We start from the raw sequence: 25,490 nt of genomic DNA, 5'->3' as shown, positions 1-25,490 counted from the left end.
ACCAATGAAGTTAGCTGACTGCTTGAACTTTGCTATCTCCAGTGGTCCCACAGAAGTGAATGGAATGGAGATGCGCATGCCTGTCCTCCATTTGTCACACATTGGGATGCACGGAGGCTGCATTTCTGGGATTGTTGGGGTTCCCAACAGTTGAACCTCAACCAATTGGCAAGTTATTGATAGGAGGTAACTTACTTTAGTTATAAAAATACACTGCACATTTCATATATTTAATTTTGAAATTTGAGCAACGTACACTTGCACGAAAAATACATAAACGGTACAAATGTTTGTATGTTATTAGATTAGTTAGATTGTGTTTGGTTATAATTATGACTTAGGTAATAACTGGATTACATTTTATTGATACTCAGTAAATCCAGGTAATATAAAAGGGTTCACCTACTTTTTTGTAACTCTATATGAAGAAATCTAATAGTTAATGAAACTTAAAGGGGTTGTCCCGCGATGACAAGTTAAGTTAAACTCTTCTGTATGGCCATATACATGCACTTTGTAATATACATCGTGCATGAAATATGTGCCATACAGAAGTTATATACTCACCTTCCCTGCGCTGGCGTCCCCGTCTCCATGGTGCCGTCTAATTTCAGCATCTAATCGCCCGATTAGACGCGCTTGCGCAGAAGGGTCTTCTCCCTTCTGGTCGGTCCGGGCACGAGCGGCGTTCTGGCTCTGCCCCCTTCTACGCGTCATCACGTAGCTACGCCCCATCACGTGTGCCGATTCCAGCCTATCAGGAGGCTGGAATCGGCAATGGACAGCACAGAGCCCACGGTGCACCATGGGAGAAGACCCGCAGTGCATCGTGGGTGAAGATCCCGGCGGCCATCTTGGAGGAAACGAAGGAAGAAGTTGCAGAGAGGGGATTCGGGTAAGTAAAATTTTTTTTTTTATTTCAACACATCCCTTGGGTTTGTCCTGCACTGAACGGGGGGCCTATGCAGAAAAAAAAAACCTGTTTCGGCGCAGGACAACCCCTTTAAAGCTGTAAATAAAGTCCCATTAAAACTATGTAGTAGACATTCCCACTCCCTAAGGCCTCCTTGCCATGAACGAGAAAATCACGTGAGATTTGTGCGTTGTGAGACGCACAAATATGAACACCATTCTTTTGAATGAGGTAATATACATGAGCGATTTTTCCCCGCATTGCATTGCGGAGCAGGAAAAAATTGTGGCATGTCCTATCTTTGGGCGTTCTCTCGAAACGCCTCGTCTGTTGTTTTCAATAGGTCCAGCAAGCATCGCACAGCATGCCAGGTCCATGTGAATGTGGTGCGCTGCGAGGTTTCCCGTTCATAACTACTTCCCTCAAGGTATGCAAGGCGTTTTTAACACAAAAATGCCTTACATCCGAAGAGAAATGGGACCTTCCCAAGAGCAATGTCGGACCGAGTTTCATGACCCGATATTGCACCCACCTGTATAAAATTAGCCTACACTGTCTCCCCAAAAATAAGACACTGTCTTATATTAATTTTAGACACTAGGTCTTATTTTCGGGGCACGTCTTATTTTACTTACCTGGCAAGCTCAGTTCATGTCCCTCCCGCTGCTCTCCAGAGCTCTTCTGCGGTTCCTGCACCCATACAAGATCAGTTCCTGGTTAAGGGATTCACAAATCCTGCCTCCATGAAGTGATGGATGTGATTGGTTCTTCCAGTGCTGCTCAGCCAATCATTGCAGAGCTTGTGTTACGGTATCCTACCCACCGGTACGCCAGCCCGGGTTGCCCTGGAACTTACCCTCAACCCCCTGTCCCTGCCTACTTGCCTCCACTCCTAGCTAACCCCAGACGGGCAACTGGGCGGTGGTCCCTACTCTAACCAGGGACAGAGAGGGGACACTGGCGTACCAAGATGTAACAAGGTAGAATACCAACAGGATGGGCAGATGATACAACCAATAGAAAAATACAAGCAGACCAAGGCAGATGGGAGAACCTGATAGATATGACAGAACAAGCTGACAACGCTGGAGACCAACAGAGGCAGGATGCTAGCACGCTGAAGGAAACCAAATAACCGGCAGTGAATGCAGGTCACTGCCAGCCTTAAAAACACAAGCCTCCCCCCAGGGGCGGAGAGAGGGAGACACTCACTCCCACAGCACCACTTTAAAAGGTGCTAATGCACGGGGCTGACTACGGGTGCACGCGCACATGGCGCCGCCCGGACCCGTGAGTGCGTGTGCTGTGCCCCAACAGCACCACGCCGACCAGCTACCTACGCCCCCGGCAGCCGGACAACAAGCCAGGGAGACGCGCCCTGACCGCGGGACCCAGCGCCCCGCTGCCCTGGGAGGACCCGCAGCCGCAGCACGGTAACAGCTTGATGAACCAATCACAGCAATCACATTGTGGAGGTGGGATTTATGAATTGGCTGAGCTGCGGCAGATATTCAGACATAATGCAGGATTTATTATGCCTCGGCTCAGCCAATTAATAAATTCCGCCTCCACAACGTGATGGCTGTAATTGAATTATCAAGCATTGCATTGATTAGCTGAACAGTGCCTGAAGAACCAATCACAGCCATCTCTCCGTGGAGGTGAGATTTATGAATCCCGTAACCACAAAGTGAGCTTGTATGGGCGGCCGAGGACTGTGGGAACTGCGCCGGAGCTCTGGAGAACAGCGGGAGAGACCTGGACCAAGCCTGCTAGGTAACATATTCCTTTTTTTTTTTTTTCAATACGGCTTATTTTTGAGGTAGGGCTTATATTTCAAGCCTCCCTGAAAATCCTGAAAATCAGACTCAGGCTACTTTTTAGGGTAGGTCTTTTTTGGGTGGAAACAGGGTAATAATTATTTTTTAGCTTCAGATTTCGATGCCACGGCAATGTTTCTGATCACAGAGCAGAAGGCTACCTGCACTTCTGGTTCCCACTACAATAGAGATGAAGATGGTGGACAAGAACTAGGGCTGGATTGTGGATTTTTGTAGATATTTTTCTTCATTGTATTAGCAAAGTTTTAGAGGAGCTGGGGGAGGGGACCCAGGCAGAGGACTTTGTGTGTCTTAAGGAAAAGTTACGAAAGTCTGCTGAACTCAGGAAAACTTTTTTCATTACATTGTACAAGCAACTGGAGTGAGAAATTCTTGAAAGAGCCAACTAGCAGGTTTTGATATTAGATAAGCTGTAAATCCTGTAATGAAGCACACACGGTTACATTAATCACAGCAGGAATGCAAATGAAGGGAATAGAAATGCTCCATGTTCCAGGCTGTTGTTGTGTCAGACGCAGAACAATATGCTGCCACACGAGGCCCCTCCCTGAGCCGAGGATAGGTTGCTAAGAATAGTTGCAGACTATGTCACTGAAGGGCAAAGTATTTTGAAATAGAAACAAAGTTGTTCGCACCAGCACTTTAAAACCTGCAGCCCCTATTAAGCCATGCTGCGCAAGGTAAACTCACTGTCTGCTGCAGCTTGGAAGGTTAGACCATCTTTCCCATAAAGATACGTGCACCCTGGGAAAAAATCCCATAACCAGAAAAATGCTTGCCGAGAGCCCCACAGAGGACGTCATACTACAGCAGCAGAGCGTCGCAGTTGACAGGCACCAACGAGTCCCTAACCAAACAGGTAATGACATCTTGAGTGACAATAGACATACAGATTGCTCTCATTCTGCACTTTCCTACTAAGTAGGTTTTCGAAACTTTGTTTCCTTTCATTTTTTTTAGATTGATGTAATAATGCTATGTCATCTTAGGTTATATTTTCACAGGGCAGATTTGCTGCAGAGTATCCACAGGGGACATTCCGCAGCAAATCAGCAGTGCAAAATCTTTGAAGAGGTAGAATCCGCACCATAAAGCTAAATTCACACGAGCATGCATTTTGCGCGAGTTCTGTGCATTGCGAGACGCACAAAACTTGTGCAAATATGAACTTTATTCTTTTGAATGGAGTCATACACATGAGCAATGTTTTCTTTCACAGGTGAAAAAATCGCTACATGTTCTATTTTTTTGTTTCCTTCAGAACGCATCGCCCATTGTTTTCAGTAGGACAGTCAAACACATTGCATGCCGTGTGATGTGCACACAAGTGCGATGTGATGTTTTCCATTGAAATCAATGGCAAACACTTGTCGATCCTCTGATGCGCGTGAAACAAGTGCCGGAGGATCAGAATTTTTACAGAATTGATACATTTGCAGGCATCTCCCAGTCTCATTCAAACATTAACCTCTCACTTGCTGCAACTGTGCAATACACATAACAAGATGACTTGACAACTTTGCACAGCACATCTACGAAAGACATTACATGTATGACATTTATATATTCTGGGCTACTACATGCATACAAGTGTTTTTGACATTTTTTTGGTGTAGTACTGGCATGTTAACAACTGCACCTCTTTCCTGTGAACTTGACCTAAAATTTCACAAAAAGCCCTGATTGTGTTAGGCAGAAAACACATTGCCGTAGGCGCAACTAGGCTCGGCGGTGCAGACGAGGGAAATTTCTTCCCCTTTGCCGTTTTTTTAAACTCCGTACCGGAGCGCAGGAGTCTGGAAACAGAGCCGGGAAGATAGGTGCTGCTTGATCTTCCTTGCACAATGTATTCACTACATGCAGGGAACGCAGGACGTGTCCTATCTTTTCTCGGCTGTAGTATTCAGCAGCGAAAACAAAACCACTGAACTCCCATTGAAATCAGTGGTTTCATCTTGTCCCATTATACGTCCGTGATTATCATAGCTGTATAAAGGAAGAAAAACAGGCCCTTGTGTTTAAACCCTGAGGGCGAGCACCCACTGGCGTTTTTTTACCTGCGTTTTGCGTTTTTCCTGCACAGGCATAGAGATAACATGTGTTCCTGTCCACTGGCGTTTTTTTTGCGTTGCGTTTGCGTTTTTAACATAGGAACTGTCAGTTGCATATGTGTCCTTATTTTTCTCCTAATGCACCCATGAATGTCAATGGAAATTAACGGAAAAATCGCGAAAACGCGCGGAAAAATCGTGGGAAACGCGGCGAAAACGCTGCGTTTTTTTCCCGCGGAAAACGCAATCGCCAGTGGGTGCTCGCCCTAAAAGTGTAATCCTGTTCAAAATCTTAAGGTTCATATGTCACTGCAGTTAGCTCCAACTTTCCACTTACCCCATGTCATACTTAGGCCTCATGCACAGAGTCCCCGTGATATCATACTATGGAGCTCTGTGCATTTCATGTGTCCCAGTATGGTGTTCCACATTACAGGGTTACTGCCTATAAAATAAATCATCCAATGGAGCATACCAAGGTAAAGAAGTCTCCAACTCCATAATACAGCCATGTACATAAGGGGATAACAGTAAGCTGAGATATAAGGAATTGTACTTTGGGCAAAGTTGCTTTAGATGCAAAATGTATTTTTTGAGTCTAAAAAAACAGTATTTTGGTAGGAAGTGAAAATTATTGGCAAGCTTAATAATAGTCAAACCGAAACCTATGAAGAAAAAGAAAGCTGCAGGGAAAATTAATGAATTGTTTCCCTACTATACTGAAAAGACTTCCGCTTGTAAAGTGGATTATTATGATAATAAACGCACATGAAAGAATCACTGTTAATGCCATTCTTCACATACATCAAAAGTGACCATAGAAAGACCCTGAAAATGGGTTTCTACAGCAGAATATCTACCTAATATAACATAAAAGTACAGATCCATACGGCATAATACGGTCTAATGCAAAGGCCTAAGTTCTAATTTACATGTTTGATGTTTTGGAAGTTTTGGCTACATGAAACGTATATGTACCCATAAGTGATTGAAAGTAGAAAACGGGACTGAAGTTACAAACTTTCTTTGCCAAGATACACCACCCTGTCCTTGACCGTTAAGTATGGGGCCGCAGCACCATGACCTAAGGATATTGTTGTTACACACTTTTAAATGTACTGTAGCTAAAGGCAAAAATTCTTTAGCAATTACCATTTATGATATCAATGCTGCCATACCTTTTTGTAAAACATAAACAAAAACATGAACATATGTTAAAATAATTTCAAAAGCCCATGGAAACAAATATATAGTTCTACAGACACAGACGTATAGAAGGAACAGGATAGACAAAAAAGAAACTAAAAAAAGTATCAAACTACTAGTCAACTAATAGCAGCAGCTGCACTGATATTGGACTTGATTACTGTGACTCTTTCGCCAATGAGAAACATTATATTGTCACAACCTTCCAATCTTAAATGGGTTGTGCCAAGTTATAAAGTTATTTCCTATCCATAGGATAAGAAATAATTTTATAATCAGAAAGTGGGGGGGGGGGGGTTAACTGAGATCTCAATTAATGTCTAACGAGGGTCCCAAAGGTCTCCTTATGAATTAAGTGGTGTTGACCTATGTGATTCCATTAATTCCTAGGGGAGTGTTGGAAACTGCCAAGTACAAGTGCTCAGCTATCTCAGGCACTGTAATTGAAATGAATAGAGATGTGAGACCTCCACTTCGTTCATGCGAGGATCTTTGGGGCCTTTGTCCTTGTGATTGGTGGGAGTTCCAGCATTCGGCCTCCATTAACCATAAAGTTAATTTTACAACTTGGCAAAATCCCTTGAAGGTGCCCATACACCTTCAACAACTGTTCGTCAAACAATTGTTCATCAGATAGCTCTTTTGCCTGGCTCTCTTCTATACTTGAACGTTCATGTATATAGGGAATTAAGCAGTAGCCAGACAGCTCTGGTGCAAGCTTATCTCCCAGGGAACAAAAGGATCAAGCATTAAAATTCAATGTCCCCGATCTTTTTTTCTCCTGATATCATTTTTCCAGGGGAAATTTAAGCCACTTCATACACATCAGAGGGTCCCACTTGCCGTAATCCGTGGGATAGGATGACTAAAGCTTACGTATATGGAGACATTTAATATCAGAACAGTCCTTAGTTTAGATAAAAAACATATTTTAAGGAATTACTGTTTGCTCAATACATGTTAGATAGCAGTCAGATAGTACAGCATAGTGTAGTGAAAACCCTTGTTGGCACTCTCTCTGACACCCCACACCAAGACCACATGCCCCTTAAGCCATCTCTAACTATACCCCTTTGTATTAAAAACTGCATATAATGCAACATACAGTTTTAGGAAAATGTCATTAGTTTTAAAATGTAAGTACTTAAAGAAGTTGTCTTGATTTCGAAAAACATGACTGCTTTCTTCCAAACACAGCAACACCCTTGTCCATGGGTTGTGTATGGTATCGCAGCTCAACTCTCATTTATTTCAAGTCACGGACAAAGGTGGCACTGTGTTTGGCAAAAAAACGGTCATGTTTTCCTAAACCTAAACAATCCTTTTAATACTGTCCCTTAATAGCTGCATTATAAATGCTACATGTGAATGGACCCATGACCCATGACTCTATGACAGGGCTGTTCTTGAATGCACTAAGAGATGCTCAGTATTGGAAAAGAAATACCTTGTCAAATGTAGTCTCCTTGTCAGATTACAAAGGGTGTATTCTTAAAGGAACCACATTAAAAGTGAGCACAGGTGCTGTACTACAGTGCTAATACAGAAAAACAAAACATGGTCCATTCCTTCCACTTCCATATTTTAGTCTACTGTACACTCCTGATAAGCCAAACCCTTTAAAAATTGTACTTACCTCTGCACTCCCATTTGTAGGCATCATACAGAGAACCCTATTAGTGCCATATCTTGAAGGTCCTGAATATGGAGATAATTTTAACAATAGACTTTAGTCACATATACGCTTTCTTATGTCTGTAATTCAAGTAAACATTAAAGTGTACCTATTGCTTCAGATAGCTTTTCAGAAGAAGCATTGTGGATATACGAGGAGCTGCAGTATATCTGAGGTTTACATTACTTGCATATGGCATTTGTTAGCAGTTTTCGCCTTTGCAAGCTCTATAGCTAAATCCCAGTTGTCTCCGCAGGTGGAGACTAGCTGCTATGATGTCTCCCATACAGTGCCAAAATAGACTCTTTACAGCTTTCCACACGCTTATTTTGCCATGCTTTCTTTCTTTCTTTTTTTTCAAAAAGATGCACTCATTTTTAACCACCCAACTTTTAAACAATGAAAAAAGGGAGAAACATAATATGCGCACATAGAGTGCCATGGCAAATTTTTTGTTAGATCATACCTCTTTTATTTGAAGCCATATTCTTTGTATCCTCTCGCAGTAATAGTGCCCTTCAGTGACCCCCTCACAGTACTAGTATACCACTAAATAATAGATATAAGCTCTACACAGTAAGGCCTTAGTCACACCATATTGGTGGCAATGGACATGGTCACGCGTTTTTTTTACGCGCGTGTATAGGCGCGTATATACGCGCATATATACGCCTGTGTGACTAAGGCCTTATAGTGATTACAGTGCCATTAACTCCACTGATCATAGATAAATGTCTTCTCTGAATGGTGTTCTTCTCTTTCCCTTTCCTTCTTTATTTGGGCCCAGACTGCCATGACGACTTCTCCTGGCTACAACTTGTCTATGTAGAATTTGACATACAAACAACTTTGGCTCCTTGTTTTTCTGGCATATCCTTATGTTTTCCACACCTCAACACAATCTCCCCATTCATAGTGCCCAAGATAGTAATCAGACACCACACAGTAAGTGATCATATTAGAGCCCTCATATAGTAAAAGTGTCCCATTTTATGCCGCCATCAGTAATAACGCCCCCTTTTCTGCTAACATACAGTAATAATGCCCCCATTAATAATGATGCTTCCTTTTCTGCCCTGATAAATAATAATGCTGGCTTTTCTGCCCCATAGAAAATAGTGCCTTGTGTCTACCACTGTAGGTAGTGGTGCCTTCTTAGTCCCAAAAAGTAATAACGAGTCTGGGAAAAGAAAGAAATTATTTTCTGGAAGGGTGAATGTGGCACAACCTTCAAATGTGAAGTAATTACTTGATTATTAAAGTAATTATTAGATGTTTTGCCCCAAAAATCTCAGTTTAATATTAAAACCAGCCTGCATGTGTGTTTGATATTGGAACCTCTTCCTCAGTACTTGCTGGGGTTATGCATCTAAAGATGCTAACCATGTACCTTGAAACAGAGTTTCAATAAAACTTTTTTTGTCCCTGTAGGATAATATGTCACCTTTTCTGTCCCATAGGTAACTATGCCAACTTTGTGTTCCTTAGGTAATAATTAGAGATGAGCGAACATACTCGTCCGAGCTTGATACTCGTTCGAGTATTAGCGTGTTCGAGATGCTCGTTACTCGAAGCGAGCACCACTTGATGTTTGAGTTACTTTCACTTTCATCTCTGAGACGTTAGCGCGCTTTTCTGGCCAATAGAAAGACAGGGAAGGCATTACAACTTCCTCCTGTGATGTTCCAGCCCTATACCACCCCCCTGCAGTGAGTGGCTGGCGAGATCAGGTGTCACCCGAGTATTTAAATCGGCCCCTCCCGCGGCTCGCCACAGATGCATTCTGACATAGATCAGGGAAAGTGCTGCTGGTGCCGGAGCTGCTATAGGGAGAGTGTTAGGAGTTATTTTAGGCTTCAAGAACCCCAACGGTCCTTCTTAGGGCCACATCCGACCATGTGCAGTTCTGTTAAGGCTGCTTTTAGCAGTGTTTCACATTTTTTTTTTCTGTATATCGGCCATGCAGAGCATTGCGTCCTCAGTCTGTAGTCATTGTACATAGTATAGGGCCATTACTGGTGAGGCAGGGACAGTGGGAAAGGTGAAAGAGATATACTGTCTATATAGGCAGGTGGGCTTTTTTAAACAAATTTGGGGAAAAAAAAATATTTAGTCTGCCTGTGACCGTCCTCAGTGTACTGCGTCTCTGCTGGGGGTAGTAGTCCTAATTAATACGCAGCTAAGTGTCACAGCAGGCTTGCGCAAAAGTGTTTCCTGGCTCTGCGTTGCCCGTTACATCACCTCCGTCATCCCGTCCAGAGGGAAACAGTCTGCAGTAATTTTACATAGTATAGGGCCAGTAGTGGTGAGGCAGGGACAGTGGGAAAGGTGAAAGAGACATACTGTCTATATAGGCAGTGGGCTTTTTCAAACAAATTTAGGAAAAATACTATCTTTGGGCTGCCTGTGACCGTCTTGAGTGTACTGCGTCTCTGCTGGGGGTAGTAGTCCTAATTAATACGCAGCTAAGTGTTACAGCAGGCTTGCGCAAAATTCTTTCCTGGCTCTGCGTTGCCCGTTACATCACTGCCGTCATCCCTTCCAGAGGGAAACAGTATACATATATACGCTGCCTACAGTATCTGTCTGCTGTCTCAGCTCAGCCTTTAAAAAAATAGAAGCAAAACACTTACGGCCTACTAGTGGCCTTTGGACACTTGACTGCTTCTGCGCTGTGAATTCCACTAGCTCAGTCATACGCACCTACGTCTCACTACAGGCCTGCGCAAAATTCATTCCTGGCTCTGCTGTGCGTTCCGTAAGCGAAGTCAGCCTCCAACCACAGGCCAATAAGAGGCACATTTAATTACAGCGTTCTGTTTCTGCACTACTGGTAATACACCATGCTAAGGGGTAGGGGTAGGCCTAGAGGACGTGGACGCGGGCGAGGACGCAGAGGCCCAAGTCAGGGTGTGGGCACAGGCCGAGCTCCTAATCCAGGTGTATCGCAGCCGACTGCTGCGGGATTAGGAGAGAGGCACGTTTCTGGCGTCCCAAGATTAATCTCACAATTAATGGGTCCACGCGGTAGACCTTTATTAGAAAATGAGCAGTGTGAGCAGGTCCTGTCGTGGATGGCAGAAAGTGCATCCAGCAATCTATCGACCACTCAGAGTTCTGCGCCGTGCACTGCTGCAACTCTGAATCCTCTGGCTGCTGCTCCTCCTTCCTCACAGCCTCCTCTCTCCATTGCAATGACACATTCTGAGGAGCAGGCAGACTCCCAGGAACTGTTCTCGGGTCCCTGCCCAGAATGGGCAGCAATGGTTCCTATCCCACCGGAGGAGTTTGTCGTGACCGATGCCCAACCTTTGGAAAGTTCCCGGGGTCTGGGGGATGAGGCTGGGGACTTCCGGCAAATGTCTCAAGAGCTTTCAGTGGGTGAGGAGGACGACGACGATGAGACACAGTTGTCTATCACTCAAGTAGTAGTAATTGCAGTAAGTTCGAGGGAGGAGCGCACAGAGGATTCGGAGGAAGAGCAGCAGGACAATGAGGTGACTGACCCCACCTGGTTTGCTAAGCCTACTGAGGACAGGTCTTCAGAGGGGGAGGCAAGTGCAGCAGCAGGGCAGGTTGGAAGAGGCAGTGCGGTGGCCAGGGGTAGAGGCAGGGCCAGACCGAATAATCCACCAACTGTTTCCCAAAGCGCCCCCTCACGCCATGCCACCCTGCAGAGGCCGAGGTGCTCAAAGGTCTGGCAGTTTTTCACTGAGAGTGCAGACGACCGACGAACAGTGGTGTGCAACCTTTGTCGCGCCAAGATCAGCCGGGGAGCCACCACCACCAGCCTCACCACCACCAGCATGCGCAGGCATATGATGGCCAAGCACCCCACAAGGTGGGACGAAAGCCGTTCACCGCCTCCGGTTTGCACCACTGCCTCTCCCCCTGTGCCCTAACCTGCCACTGAGATCCAACCCCCCTCTCAGGACACAGACACGACCGTCTCCCGGCCTGCACCCACACCCTCACCTCCGCTGTCCTCGGCCCCATCCACCAATGTCTCTCAGCGCACCGTCCAGCCGTCACTAGCGCAAGTGTTTGAGCGCAAGCGCAAGTACGCTGCCACGCACCCGCACGCTCAAGCGTTAAACGTGCACATAGCCAAATTGATCAGCCTGGAGATGCTGCCGTATAGGCTTGTGGAAACGGAGGCTTTCAAAAACATGATGGCGGCGGCGGCCCCGCGCTATTCTGTTCCCAGTCGCCACTACTTTTCCCGATGTGCCGTCCCAGCCCTGCACGACCACGTCTCCGGCAACATTGTACGCGCCCTCACCAACGCGGTTACTGCCAAGGTCCACTTAACAACGGACACGTGGACAAGCACAGGCGGGCAGGGCCACTATATCTCCCTGACGGCACATTGGGTGAATTTAGTGGAGGCTGGGACCGAGTCAGAGCCTGGGACCGCTCACGTCCTACCCACCCCCAGAATTGTGGGCCCCAGCTCGGTGATGGTATCTGCGGCGGTGTATGCTTCCTCCACTAAACCACCCTCCTCCTCTTCCTCCTATGCAACCTCTGTCTCGCAATCAAGATGTGTCAGCAGCAGCACGTCGCCAGCAGTCGGTGTCGCGCGGCGTGGCAGCACAGCGGTGGGCAAGCGTCAGCAGGCCGTGCCTAAACTACTCAGCTTAGGAGAGAAGAGGCACACGGCCCACGAACTGCTGCAGGGTCTGACAGAGCAGACCGACCGCTGGCTTTCGCCGCTGAGCCTCCAACCGGGCATGGTCGTGTGTGACAACGGCCGTAACCTGGTGGCGGCTCTGCAGCTCGGCAGCCTCACGCACGTGCCATGCCTGGCCCACGTCTTTAATTTGGTGGTTTAGTGGTTTCTGAAAAGCTACCCACGCTTGTCAGACCTGCTCGGAAAGGTGCGCCGGCTCAGCGCACATTTCCGCAAGTCCAACACGGATGCTGCCACCCTGCGCACCCTGCAACATTGGTTTAATCTGCCAGTGCACCGACTGCTGTGCGACGTGCCCACACGGTGGAACTCTACGCTCCACATGTTGGCTAGGCTCTATGAGCAGCGTAGAGCTATAGTGGAATACCAACTCCAACATGGGCGGCGTAGTGGGAGTGAGCCTCCTCAATTCTTTACAGAAGAGTGGGCCTGGTTGGCAGACATCTTCCAGGTCCTTGGAAACTTTGAGGAGTCTACCCAGATGGTAAGCGGTGATGCTGCAATGATTAGCGTCACCATTCCTCTGCTATGCCTCTTGAGAAGTTCCCTGCAAACCATAAAGGTAGCCGCTTTGCGCTCGGAAACGGAGGCGGGGGAAGACAGTATGTTGCTGGATAGTCAGAGCACCCTCCTGTCTATATCTCAGCGCGTTGAGCAGGAGGAGGAGGAGGTGGAGGAGCATGAGGAGCAGGGGGAAGAGACAGCTTGGCCCACTGCTGAGGGTACCCATGCTGCTTGCCTGTCATCCTTTCAGCGTGTATGGCCTGAGGAGGAGGAGGATCCTGAAAGTGATCTTCCTAGTGAGGACAGCCATGTGTTGCATATAGGTACCCTGGCACACATGGCTGACTTCATGTTAGGATGCCTTTCTCGTGACCCTCGCGTTACACGCATTCTGGCCACTACGGATTACTGGGTGTACACACTGCTCGACCCACGGTATAAGGAAAACCTTTACACTCTCATACCCGAAGAGGAAAGGGGTTCGAGAGTGATGCTATACCACAGGACCCTGGCGGACAAACTGATGGTAAAATTCCCAGCCGACAGTGCTAGTGGCAGAAGACGCAGTTCCGAGGGCCAGGTAGCAGGGGAGGCGCGGAGATCAGGCAGCATGTACAGCACAGGCAGGGGAACACTGTCCAAGGCCTTTGACAGCTTTATGGCTCCCCAGCAAGACTGCGTCACCGCTCCCCAGTCAAGGCTGAGTCGGCGGGAGCACTGTAAAAGGATGGTGAGGGAGTACGTAGCGGATCGCACGACTGTCCTCCGTGACGCCTCTGCCCCCTACAACTACTGGGTGTCGAAGCTGGACATGTGTTCTGAACTCGTGCTGTATGCCCTGGAGGTGCTTGCTTGTCCTGTGGCTAGCGTCTTGTCAGAGAGGGTGTTTAGTGCGGCTGGGGGAATCACCACGGATAAGCGTACCCACCTGCCAACCGACAGTGCCGACAGGCTTACAATCATAAAGATGAACAAAGCCTGGATTTCCCCAGACTTCTCTTCTCCACCAGCGGACAGCAGCGATACCTAAGCAATACGTAGGCTGCACCCGCGGATGGAAGCATTGTTCTCTATCACCATAAAAAACGGGGACCTTTAGCTTCATCAATCTGTGTATTCTATTCATCCTCCTCCTGCTCCTCCTCCTGAAACCTCACGTAATCACGCCGAACGGGCAATTTTTCTGAGGCCCACAAGGCTCAGTCATATAATTATTGTAAACAATGTTTATACGTTTCAATTCTCATTTCAATAAAGCGTTGAAACTTGCACCTGAACCAATTTTTATTTTAACTGGGCCGCCTACAGGCCTAGTTACAAATTAAGCCACATTACCAAAGCGATTAATGGGTTTCACCTGCCCTCTTGGTTGGGCATGGGCAATTTTTCTAAAGTACATTTGTACTGTTGGTACACCAATTTTTTTGGGCCCTCGCCTACATTGTAATCCTAGTAATTTTTAGCCCACCTGCATTAAAGCTGACGTTACCTCAGCTGTGATGGGCACTGCAATGGGATATATTTATGTACCGCCGGTGGGTTCCAGGGAGCCACCCATGCTGTCGGTCCACACGGAGTTGTAACTGCATGTGTCCACTTCTAAAGAACCCCAGTCTGACTGGGCCATGCAGTGTGGGCCGAAGACCACCTGCATTAAACCTGACGTTACCTCAGCTGTGATGGGCAATACAATGGGATATATTTATGTACCGCCGGTGGCTTCCTGGGACCCACCCATGCTATTGGTCCACACGGAGTTGTAACTGCATGTGTCCACTTCTAAAGAACCCCAGTCTGACTGGGGAATGCAGTGTGGGCCGAAGACCTCTTGCATTTAATCGGACGTTACCTCAGCTGTGATGGGCAATGCAATGGGATATATTTATGTACCACCGGTGGCTTCCTGGGACCCACCCATGCTGTCGGTCCACACGGAGTTGTAACTGCATGTGTCCACTTCTAAAGAACCCCAGTCTGACTGGGGCATGCAGTGTGGGCCGAAGACCACCTGCATTAAAACTGACGTTACCTCAGCTGTGATGGGCAATGCAATGGGATATATTTATGTACCACCGGTGGCTTCCTGGGACCCACCCATGCTGTCGGTCCACACGGAGTTGTAACTGCATGTGTCCACTTCTAAAGAACCCCAGTCTGACTGGGGCATGCAGTGTGGGCCGAAGACCACCTGCATTAAACCTGACGTTACCTCAGCTGTGATGGGCAATGCAATGGGATTTATTTATGTACCGCCGGTGGGTTCCAGGGACCCACCCATGCTGTCGGTCCACACGGAGTTGTAACTACATGTGTCCACTTCTAAAGAACCCCAGTCTGACTGGGGCATGCAGTGTGGGCCGAAGACCACCTGCATTAAACCTGACGTTACCTCAGCTGTGATGGGCACTGCAATAGGATTTATTTATGTACCCCCGGTGGGTTCCAGGGACCCACCCATGCTGTCGGTCCACACGGAGTTGTAACTGCATGTGTCCACTTCTAAAGAACCCCATTCTGACTGGGGCATGCAGTGTGGGCCGAAGACCACCTGCAAACCTGACGTTACCTCAGCTGTGATGGGCAATGCAATGGGATTTATTTATGTACAGCCGGTGGGTTCCAGGGAGCCACCCATGCTGTGGGTGCACATGGAATTCCCATTGCGGAGTTGTACCTGCCTGTGACTATTTATAAAAAAAACCCGGTCTGACTGGGGCATGCAGACACCTTGACAGAATGAATAGTGTGTGGCACATGGGTTCCCCATTGCTATGCCCACGTGTGCAGCTCCTGATGGAGGTGGCACAGGATTGGATTTCTCATTGCTTCTGTACAGCATTATGGGCTATCGCCCCGCCCCTTTTAAAGAGGGTCGCTGCCTGGCCGTGCCAACCCTCTGCAGTGTGTGCCTGCAGTTCCTCCTCATGGCAGACGCGCTTATAAATAGACATGAGGGTGGTGTGGCATGAGGGCAGCTGAAGGCTGCGCAGGGACACTTTGGTGTGCGCTGTGGACACTGGGTCGTGCGGGGGGGGGAGGGGTTGGGCAGCATGTAACCCAGGAGAAGTGGCAGCGGAGTGTTATGCAGGCAGTGATTGTGCTTTGTTGGAGGTAGTGTGGTGCTTAGCTAAGGTATGCCTTGCTAATGAGGGCTTTTTCAGAAGTAAAAGTTGTTGGGGGGGGGGGCCACTCTTGCCGCTATTGTGGCTTAATAGTGGGACCTGTGAACTTGAGATGCAGCCCAACATGTAGCCCCTCGCCTGCCCTATCCGTTGCTGTGTCGTTCCCATCACTTTCTTGAATTTCCCAGATTTTCACAAATGAAAACCTTAGCGAGCATCGGCAAAATACAAAAATGCTCGAGTCGCCCATTGACTTCAATGGGGTTCGTTACTTGAAACGAACCCTCGAGCATCGCGAAAATTTCGTCTCGAGTAACGAGCACCCGAGCATTTTGGTGCTCGCTCATCTCTAGTAATAATGCCAACTTTTCTTCATAGGTAATAATGCCCCTTTTTTCCTCCCATAAGTTATGATGCTGTCTTTATTGCCTTTTGGTAATAATGCTGCATATCAGTAACAGCGCATATTGTGCTGCAACTCAGTGAACACTGTATATGAACACTCTATATACAGATCTACACAGTCTTTCACTAATCTGTTCAGACAAGCCTTTAGAAGTATTTACTGGTCAAATTAAAGTATAATTCCACAAATGAAACTTCAGTCTGAGGGCTTCTACCCTCTAGCGTCTTTTTTAACACTGCAATATCGCAGCGTTTCTTTCAATGGGACTTTCTAATGTTAAAATTCGCATCACACAAATATCACAAAAGCACAAACTTGCGATTTTTGTGCGATGCGATTTTAACATTAGAAAGTCCCATTGAACAAAATGCAGCGCTATCACAGCGTTAAAAAAAAAACACTATTGGGTAAAAGCCCTTAATCTGACAAAAAATGTCTGTCATCATGAATTTAAGTCTTTTAGGGCTAATTCCCACAGCGGATTTCCGCCGTGTATCACACAGCTGTTGCCCCGCAGCTATTAGGTTCTATTGAACCTAATAGCGCAATGCTCATGGTGCGGAATTTCACCGTGGAATTCCGCCCCGTGGATTCTTCCGTACTCACCTGCGGCATGTTCTATTTGCCGCAGGCGTACTCAATGGAAGTCGTTCGTCATGCTATCTTCCGCTGTGTAAAACGCTTCCCCGCCTACCGCCAGCTGCGTCATATGACGCGGTGCGCGTGTCATGTGATGTGGCTGGCGCATCACATGACAATGCTGGCGCGTCATGCGCTCTACTGCGCATGCCTGCCGGAGCATCATCCGGGACGTCGGTAGTGGATTCGAAGGTAAGTATGGGGTCTCTGGGAGGGCGTAGTGACGGGCGCCGCTGCGGTATTCCGCTTACAGAGCCCGTCACGGCCGTAGGCACTAGGCCTTAGGAGATTAAACTCTGTGGTCAAGATATGATGTTATTTGTCTGACAAATGACAACAGGATGACAAAATCAGGAGCAGAAGAGACATCACATAGGAAAATGACTACATCACATAAGCTAGCATTGGTTCTATGCCATGCTAAGTAATACTCTTCGTATGACTTGCTGAGAATAGCAGGAAAAAGGAAGTGAAAAGCCATATTTCAGCTTTATTAAAAAAAGCTGTCACTTTTGCAACTTATTTAATCATTGGACTTTACTAGCCAAGCAGGAGAAATATTCATAGCTGATCCTAAATTGGCTTCAAGGGACAAATCGATCCCCCACACACGCACGCATACAATTGGGCCATTTAGATTACATTGTGGGAAAATATAACATTTTTATTAATACTATAATTTATTATCTGTAATAATTTATTTTTCAATTTCTGACCCGAGCCAATTTTCTCTGCCAGTCTTTTTTTATCAGGAAGCTCATGTTAATAATAGTGTCAATTAGATTGCATTGAAGTGACTTTATTTCCAATTATTAGCGGACAGGTGAAAGTCCGAGACTTACCGGAGAGCCATAAAGATGACTAGTATCCTTCTCTCATCAAACTACAAGCTGGAAAGATAGTAGTGCACATGCTGTTGTGTACAGGGGCGCTATGTTGTCTCCAACTACCACTGATTATAAAGTTCTTGCAGCAGAACTCCCAAAACAAGAGCCAAGGACAAGGTGTTATCTGATCCTGCATCACTTTGTAGGAAAAATATTTACTTCTCTATTCAGCAATTTCACTAAGACTCAAGCATAAGGATGCTCTACATAGCTTTCATAAGGGCCATTTCTATGCTATAGGTCCAACCACTGGCGTAACTATAGGGGATGCAGGGGATGCGGTTGCACCCGGGCCCAGGAACCTTAGGGGGCCCATAAGGCCTCTCTTCTCCATATAGGGAGCCCAGTACTATGAATAAAGCATTATAGTTCGGGGCTCTGTTGCAGGTTTTGCATTGGGGCCCAGGAGCTTCAAGTTACACCTCTGGGTCAAGCCAGTAAAATTAGTAAAATAATATGATAACACTGTTCAGGTACATACAGAGGATATGGAAAGTCTGATCAGAATATGCAAAACATGCTTGTGACGCATCAAGTATCTTCTAAAGGTCAACTAATAAGGAAATAGGCAGACAAAATTTCCCAATTATCCTTTGCCTGATGCCAGCATGCTTTGTGTTCGTGAACAACACCTTCACAGGGGTTGTTGGAATTGGGATTAAGCTGTGCTACAAGAATCAGTGGAGATGTTATCTTGGTGTAAACATGCCAACAACTGTTTTGTATTGTCACAAGTAAAATCAATAATTTAATCTGAATTAAAAATATTATGAAATTGATCCTTTACCCTTATTATGCCTTATAAAATAGATTATGGGTATACAAGCACCTTTTGGTGAGTTCCCAACTCTAAATTACACAACTGAACTGAGCATTAGAAACTGTTATGCATGTAGCAAGCAAGTTACCAAGGTGCAACATTGCAACATTTGTTACGGGATTTCCCTCAGCCATGTCCTTAGGCAGTCATTCAGATATGCACAAATATATGACATGTACATGCATACTGTATAAGGAATGAATCTGCTATACCTCTAGTTCTTCCCTCCTTACCTGCCGTCTAGTCAAGACACATTATGGAAAAACGTTTGACAGAGCGCCACTTTATTAACAAAAATAGCAGGGTACATGAGGCACCCATAACCATTTGTGACACCACACTACATAAGCATGCATGAAACATGGACCCAGCTCACACTTACTCATATGTTACAGGCCGGCAAAGATCCCCTTCCTCAGACAGCTCCCTTGAAAAAGAAGCAGTTGCAAGATGGCCCGGGCATTTATTTTGCACTATGTTTTCTTGCTCATCAGTTAATCAAAATTGATTGAAAAACTGCTGACTAATTTATATTCATTTTCAGTCTGTCACCCATTGATAGATATAGAAACACAACTTTTTGTGTATCTGACATTAAAATCTTTTGACTGATGTGTCAAATAAACATGCCCGCTCATGCACAGAGACCAAGTGGGTTTCGTTCCCGGCAGGGAGGCAAGGGACAACACTATATGCACAATTTCACTAATCTCCTTTGTTAAGCACAAATGAATACCATTTTCTCTCTTGTTAGACAATGCTGAGAGAGAATTTGATAGAGTCCATTGGAGTTTTTAAAAGCCACACTCCTGCAGAATGAATTAGGCTCCAGATTTACTTACCAGATTATGGCTCTTTATTCTTCTCTGATGACTAGAGTGGAGGCAAATTGCTTTCTCTCGCAACTATTTGCTATCAACTATGGTACTCGTCAGGGGTGTCCCTTGTCTCCCTTGATGTATATTCTCACTATTGAACATTTGGCGGTGGCCTTACGTAAGAATCCAAATATCATGAGTGTCTGTGCTGGACAGCTCCACGACAAATTGGCCTTATATGCAGATGACCTGCTCATGTAAATCTCCTCCCGACACGTTTCTATGTCCTCCGTTATCTTTGAATTTGACCAATTAGTAATTTTCAAGCTAATTTAGATAAAACTGAAGCTTTAAATATCACGCTGCCTTCAATACAGGTTAATTCTCCCAGGAGTACGTTTTCCTGTAAATGGCCAGAACAGAGCTTCACATAACTTGACTTCCAGAACCCTGCTTGGTTAGAACTGTTGTTTCCTCCCAATTAACATGCCTTTACAGAGGAGGACGCTGGAAGATCTTCAAAAGTATAAAAACACACTTCTCTCCTGGTTTGGTTGCATGAATGTAATCAAAATTAACATAGTTCCCCGCTTTTTATATTTATTCCAAACCATTCCTATCCTGGATATTTTACGATCCTCCTCAGTGCCTTTACTAAATAAATTTGGCATTCTAGCGACTGTATATTGGGAAGAGGGTTTTGTCTAAATCTAAACAATTGGGGTTATGGGTCTCCCATGTCTTCATTTACATCACGACACAGCTCTCATAAACCAACTGTTTGACTGGAACTGTTTGGGTAGAGTTAGAGAAATCATTGTTACCAGATGATCTATTAGGAGCGTCATAGTTAGAGGTTCGTATGCGGCCCCTGGATGATCAATGGCCCTATTTGGTACCACATTTTGATTTGGTATGGGATAGGTGGGTGTCAAAACACAGCATCTCTTCCAGACTAGGCCCAATAAATCTATTATTTTATAACTTAGCATTTAGACCAGGAATGGAGTCTCTGCTTTTTGGTCTGGGAACCGTTGTCCTCTCCTCCTTCACACATATTCTGGTGATTGAGCAGCTTCCAACTTTCTCATCACTCCAAGCCCTATGACCGGATTTGACATTAGGATGGTTAGAATATGTCCAACTACAGTCCTTTATTATGCGGTCCCTTAAAACAGATGCATATGCTTCTGCAATAAGTTTGATAACTTATTCCTCTTCTCCATTGGAGTTCATAGATCCCTGTTATGTATGTAACAACAATTGATTCAATTTAGCAACTCAGATAGGGCTCCTTTTTTTTACTAAATGGGAACAGGATTTAGCTATTACTTTATCTGAAGGGGATATTTCTAAGATATGCATGTTCTCTCATGGTTTATCCATAGCCTCCTAGGTTAAGGAGAAGAATTGCAAAATACATTTCTAGGTGGTATTGTTGTTCAATTGACATTCACTGCCTGTATCCAACATTTTTCGACAGATGCTGGAGGTGTGAACTGGAAAGGGGTATATTACTCCATATCTGGTGCAGATGTCAGAATATTCAGCCCTTTTGGGAGTTCATTCTAGCCATCCCACTCTGGTAAATAAGTTGAGAATTCCCCACAGGTAACTCTGCTCTTCATGATCCCAGGTTCTCTGGCCCAAGTCAAGAAGGGTATTTTGAGACACCATCTAGCTGCTACCAGAATGGCTATTCCACGACATTGACGAACCCCGGTGAGGTCCTGTCTGTGAGAGGGCTGCAGAGGTGCAATGTACTGTGAAAATGGAGGAGTTGATAGCTCTCGGCTGACTTTCATGAATTTTCCTGGGCGTGATCAAAAATGTGTAATCTCTTAATTTCTGCAAGGCACCGCTGCTGGTTTTTGACTTCATAGCAGACTGCAGTCCCCTGTCCCTGTCCCTTTTCCCCTGGTTTCTTTGCGCCATCCCTCCCCCTTTTTTATTTCTCTTCTTCTTCCCTCTTCTTTGCTATATCTCTTCTCTTTCTTGCTTCTGTTTAGATACTAGTTAGACTGTATTACTTTTAACCAGTATGGCTTGAAAGATTTGCTTTGATTGATAGAGAGCATCCTGTCGCTGCCTATGATTAGCTGTATGGAAAAAGACTCAGGTTTCTACTCTTTGATGGGAGCTATGGCTTTTTTATCTCCATGCTGAGTTTTTTTTCATTGTTTTCATATGGCTTAGTTGCTGCATTGTATCCATGTTTCTATGCACAAATGACCAGAACACAATGGTTTATTCAAGTATGTTTATTTAATTCTGCAATGTGTGATTTAATGTTTTCTTAAGGCCCATTTAGACGGAACGAATGTCAGGCAAACGATGCCCGACACTCGTCTCCACACATACTCGTTCTCGTGCTGCTGCATAGTATCGTTGGCTCGCTCACAGAGCAGCCAGCAGGTGGGCGGGTGGGGGGGGGGAGATTTCATTCCTCGTTTTCCCCCGCCCCTCTCCATTGACTTAACATAGCGGCTGTTCAATACTGCAGGATCATTCATATGAACGATCCCACTAGCAGCAGTAAAGAGGATTATGTGGGGAGGGAAGAAATAGGTCCAGAGTGGCGTAAAGACATATAAAGCAGTATTATTTATCTGCCTGCTGCTTACGTACCTTGAGTGGTTATAAAAAAGATACATGTGCCCGTTAGCTTTATGAAGCTGAAGGATTTGTTTAAGTTATTATGATTGTAATTAACATTACTTACAGTTCACAGTAAATACTGCTAGTGTATTAATACCAGCATATGATAATTAGATATATGGTACAGTATATTATGTGGTTTAGGAAGAAAATACAATGCCTGTCTATATAATATTGCACAATCTGCACAGTATATTCTCTCAAGTCTGACGAGCGTAGAGTCTTCTGCTGACCTGGCACAGATGGCATAATGCAGTGAGGTCTTCATACTGCCTGCATCAGGATGCTCCATCCTGGCTTTTTTTAGGCCACAGACCTGAAGCAACCTGGGGTCTCCAAGATGAAGAATAGTAGCACAGGTGGCCTATGGCATTCAATTGTATCAGCATCTGCAATTGAGAGTGTGGCAACCAATGGGCCCACCATGTAAGTGGGCCTGGAACCGCTGTCCTCCTTGGCAACTAGCTGCAGTAGCTAGGTCTGGCACCCAAGGCTTGTGACCAGCTCAAATCTTAATGTTAGTACCTTATTATTTGTTACAGCAGTAGTATTAGATTATTTTAAGTAGGGTGCTGTTATTTGATTACTGTATTTTGGTATTACTTGAGCACTGAGTGGTCATATTTCCTTAGACATTATGTGGCACTGCTATTTAGGCACTGCACAGTATATTACTTTTGCAATGTGTGGTAGTGGCAACAGTGTTATGTGTGGTAGCAGTAGAAGTGTTATTTAGGCAGTTGAATGGAAGCAGGGGCACCTCGTCTATGAGGTGAGTTGAGTACTCTGCCCCAGGCATTGCCCTTTCCCTAATGCAGAGAGAGTAGATTCCCAGTGGGCCGCACTGCTGCCTGGGATCAGTGCATCGACAAAGAGCCTGCTAATCCTCTGACTGCATTTTCAGTTAATTGAATCCGTCTTTAAAACGCGGATACAATTAAGAGTGGCAGCACCAAAGCCGTGAGCAACGCTGGGCTTTCAGCTCCAGCACATGGCACCTCTATGTGACCCAGGTGGCGTTAAGATGTCATCTCATTGCCTGCGTAGTTCCACTGGATGTTAGAGAGAAAAGTCCAGGAGATGGACAGAAGGCGCCATAGGACCATGAAGAAGGTGAGTGTCTTTATTATTTTACCATGGGTGATATTATAAATATTACTACAAGGGGCATTATGATTACAAGAGACATTATGGATATTACCACAGGGGACATTATGGCTACTACAAGGGGCATTATGGCTACTATTACAGGGGACATTAGAAATACTACAGGGGACATTATAGCTACTATTTCAGGGGACATCATGGATGCTAGAGGTGACAGTATGGCTATTTATTACTACAGTGAATATTATGGCTGTTTATTACTGCCGGAGGACAGTGTGGCTATTTATTACTACATGAGAACAGCATGGCTCCTTATTAATTACAGGTGGACAGTGTGGCATGTTATTCATTACTAAGGGGGCGCTGTGCGTTGCATTGGTATACAGTATTTAGGGGAACCCAGGTGGGCACTATTAAAAGATAATCTTAAAAAACAGACTACAGATATGAAAAAGCAAATAAGAAAACAACAATATTAATGAGACATGACGTCATGCGTGAGTCACAATGTTTATTCTGGCACTGGCTGCCTCTGATCAGCCCTGTAGTCACTATATGAGCTGTATAGCAATGATGAGTAGTAGCATTGTTTGTAAACCGATAACTCCCATCATACTTCATAATTGTTCAGGTTGTATTAGGAAGTACAAAATAAAATTGCAGGGTCTAACTTGACTTTACCGTTTAACCCTGTATTGATCTTGGTTCTGGTGCTGTATTTACACTACCGTTCAAAAGTTTGGGGTCACATTGAAATGTCCTTATTTTTGAAGGAAAAGCACTGTACTTTTCAATGAAGATAACTTTAAACTAGTCCTAACTTTAAACAAATGCACTCTATACATTGCTAATGTGGTAAATGACTATTCTAGCTGCAAATGTCTGTTTTTTTGTGCAAAATCTACAAAGGTGAATAGAGGCCCATTTCCAGCAACTATCACTCCAGTGTTCTAATGGTACAATGTGTTTGCTCATTGGCTCAGAAGGCTAATTGATGATTAGAAAACCCTTGTGCAATCATGTTCACACATCTGAAAACAGTCTAGCTCGTTACAGAAGCTACAAAACTGACCTTCCTGTGAGCAGATTGAGTTTCTGGAGCATCACATTTGTGGGGTCAATTAAACGCTCAAAATGGCCAGAAAAAAGAGAACTGTCATCTGAAACTCGACAGTCTATTCTTGTTCTTAGAAATGAAGGCTATTCCATGCGAGAAATTGCTAAGAAATTGAAGATTTCCTACAACGGTGTGTACTACTCCCTTCAGAGGACAGCACTAACAGGCTCTAACCAGAGTAGAAAAAGAAGTGGGAGGCCGCGTTGCACAACTAAGCAAGAAGATAAGCACATTAGAGTCTCTAGTTTGAGAAACAGACGCCTCACAGGTACCCAACTGGCATCTTCATTAAATAGTACCCGCAAAACACCAGTGTCAACATCTACAGTGAAGAGGCGGCTGCAGGATTTTGGGCTTCAGGGCAGAGTGGCAAAGAAAAAGCCATATCTGAGACTGGCCAATAAAAGAAAAAGATTAAAATGGGCAAAAGAACACAGACATTGGACAGAGGAAGACTGGAAAAAAGTGTTGTGGACGGATGAATCCAAGTTTGAGGTGTTTGGATCACAAAGAAGAACGTTTGTGAGACGCAGAACAAATGAAAAGATGCTGGAAGAATGCCTGACGCCATCTGTTAAGCATGGTGGAGGTAATGTGATGGTCTGGGGTTGCTTTGGTGCTGGTAAGGTGGGAGATTTGTACAGGGTAAAAGGGATTCTGAATAAGGAAGGCTATCACTCCATTTTGCAACGCCATGCCATACCCAGTGGACAGCGCTTGATTGGAACCAATTTCATCCTACAACAGGACAATGACCCTAAACACACCTCCAAATTGTGCAAGAACTATTTACAGCAGAAGCAGGCAGCTGGTATTCTATCGGTAATGGAGTGGCCAGCGCAGTCACCAGATCTGAACCCCATTGAGCTGTTGTGGGAGCAGCTTGACCGTATGGTACGCCAGAAGTGCCCATCCAACCAATCCAACTTGTGGGAGATGCTTCTAGAAGCGTGGGGTGCAATTTCACAAGCTTACCTCAACAAATTAACAGCTAGAATGTCAAAGGTGTGCAATGCTGTAATTGCTGCAAAAG

General features: G+C 45.3%; 1 protein-coding gene across 2 annotated transcripts in view; it reads left to right on the top strand.

Annotated features, from left to right (window-relative positions):
• The first annotated feature begins 3,374 nt into the window (after nt 1-3,374).
• The window catches only part of SLC2A12 (solute carrier family 2 member 12), a 70,621-nt gene continuing 48,505 nt past the window's right edge, over nt 3,375-25,490 (top strand). For both annotated transcript variants that reach the window (XM_066605761.1, XM_066605753.1), the window contains exon 1: nt 3,375-3,613. In XM_066605761.1, the coding sequence (XP_066461858.1) occupies nt 3,526-3,613 (88 nt within the window). In that variant the 5' untranslated portion in view covers nt 3,375-3,525. The remainder of the gene's footprint in view (nt 3,614-25,490) is intronic.

Source organism: Eleutherodactylus coqui, chromosome 1 (assembly GCF_035609145.1).
Source record: "Eleutherodactylus coqui strain aEleCoq1 chromosome 1, aEleCoq1.hap1, whole genome shotgun sequence".
NCBI classification, from domain to species: Eukaryota; Metazoa; Chordata; class Amphibia; order Anura; family Eleutherodactylidae; genus Eleutherodactylus; species Eleutherodactylus coqui.
The sequence above is the reverse complement of the archived record's forward strand: the minus strand, read 5'-3'. Positions and strand labels throughout refer to the sequence as shown.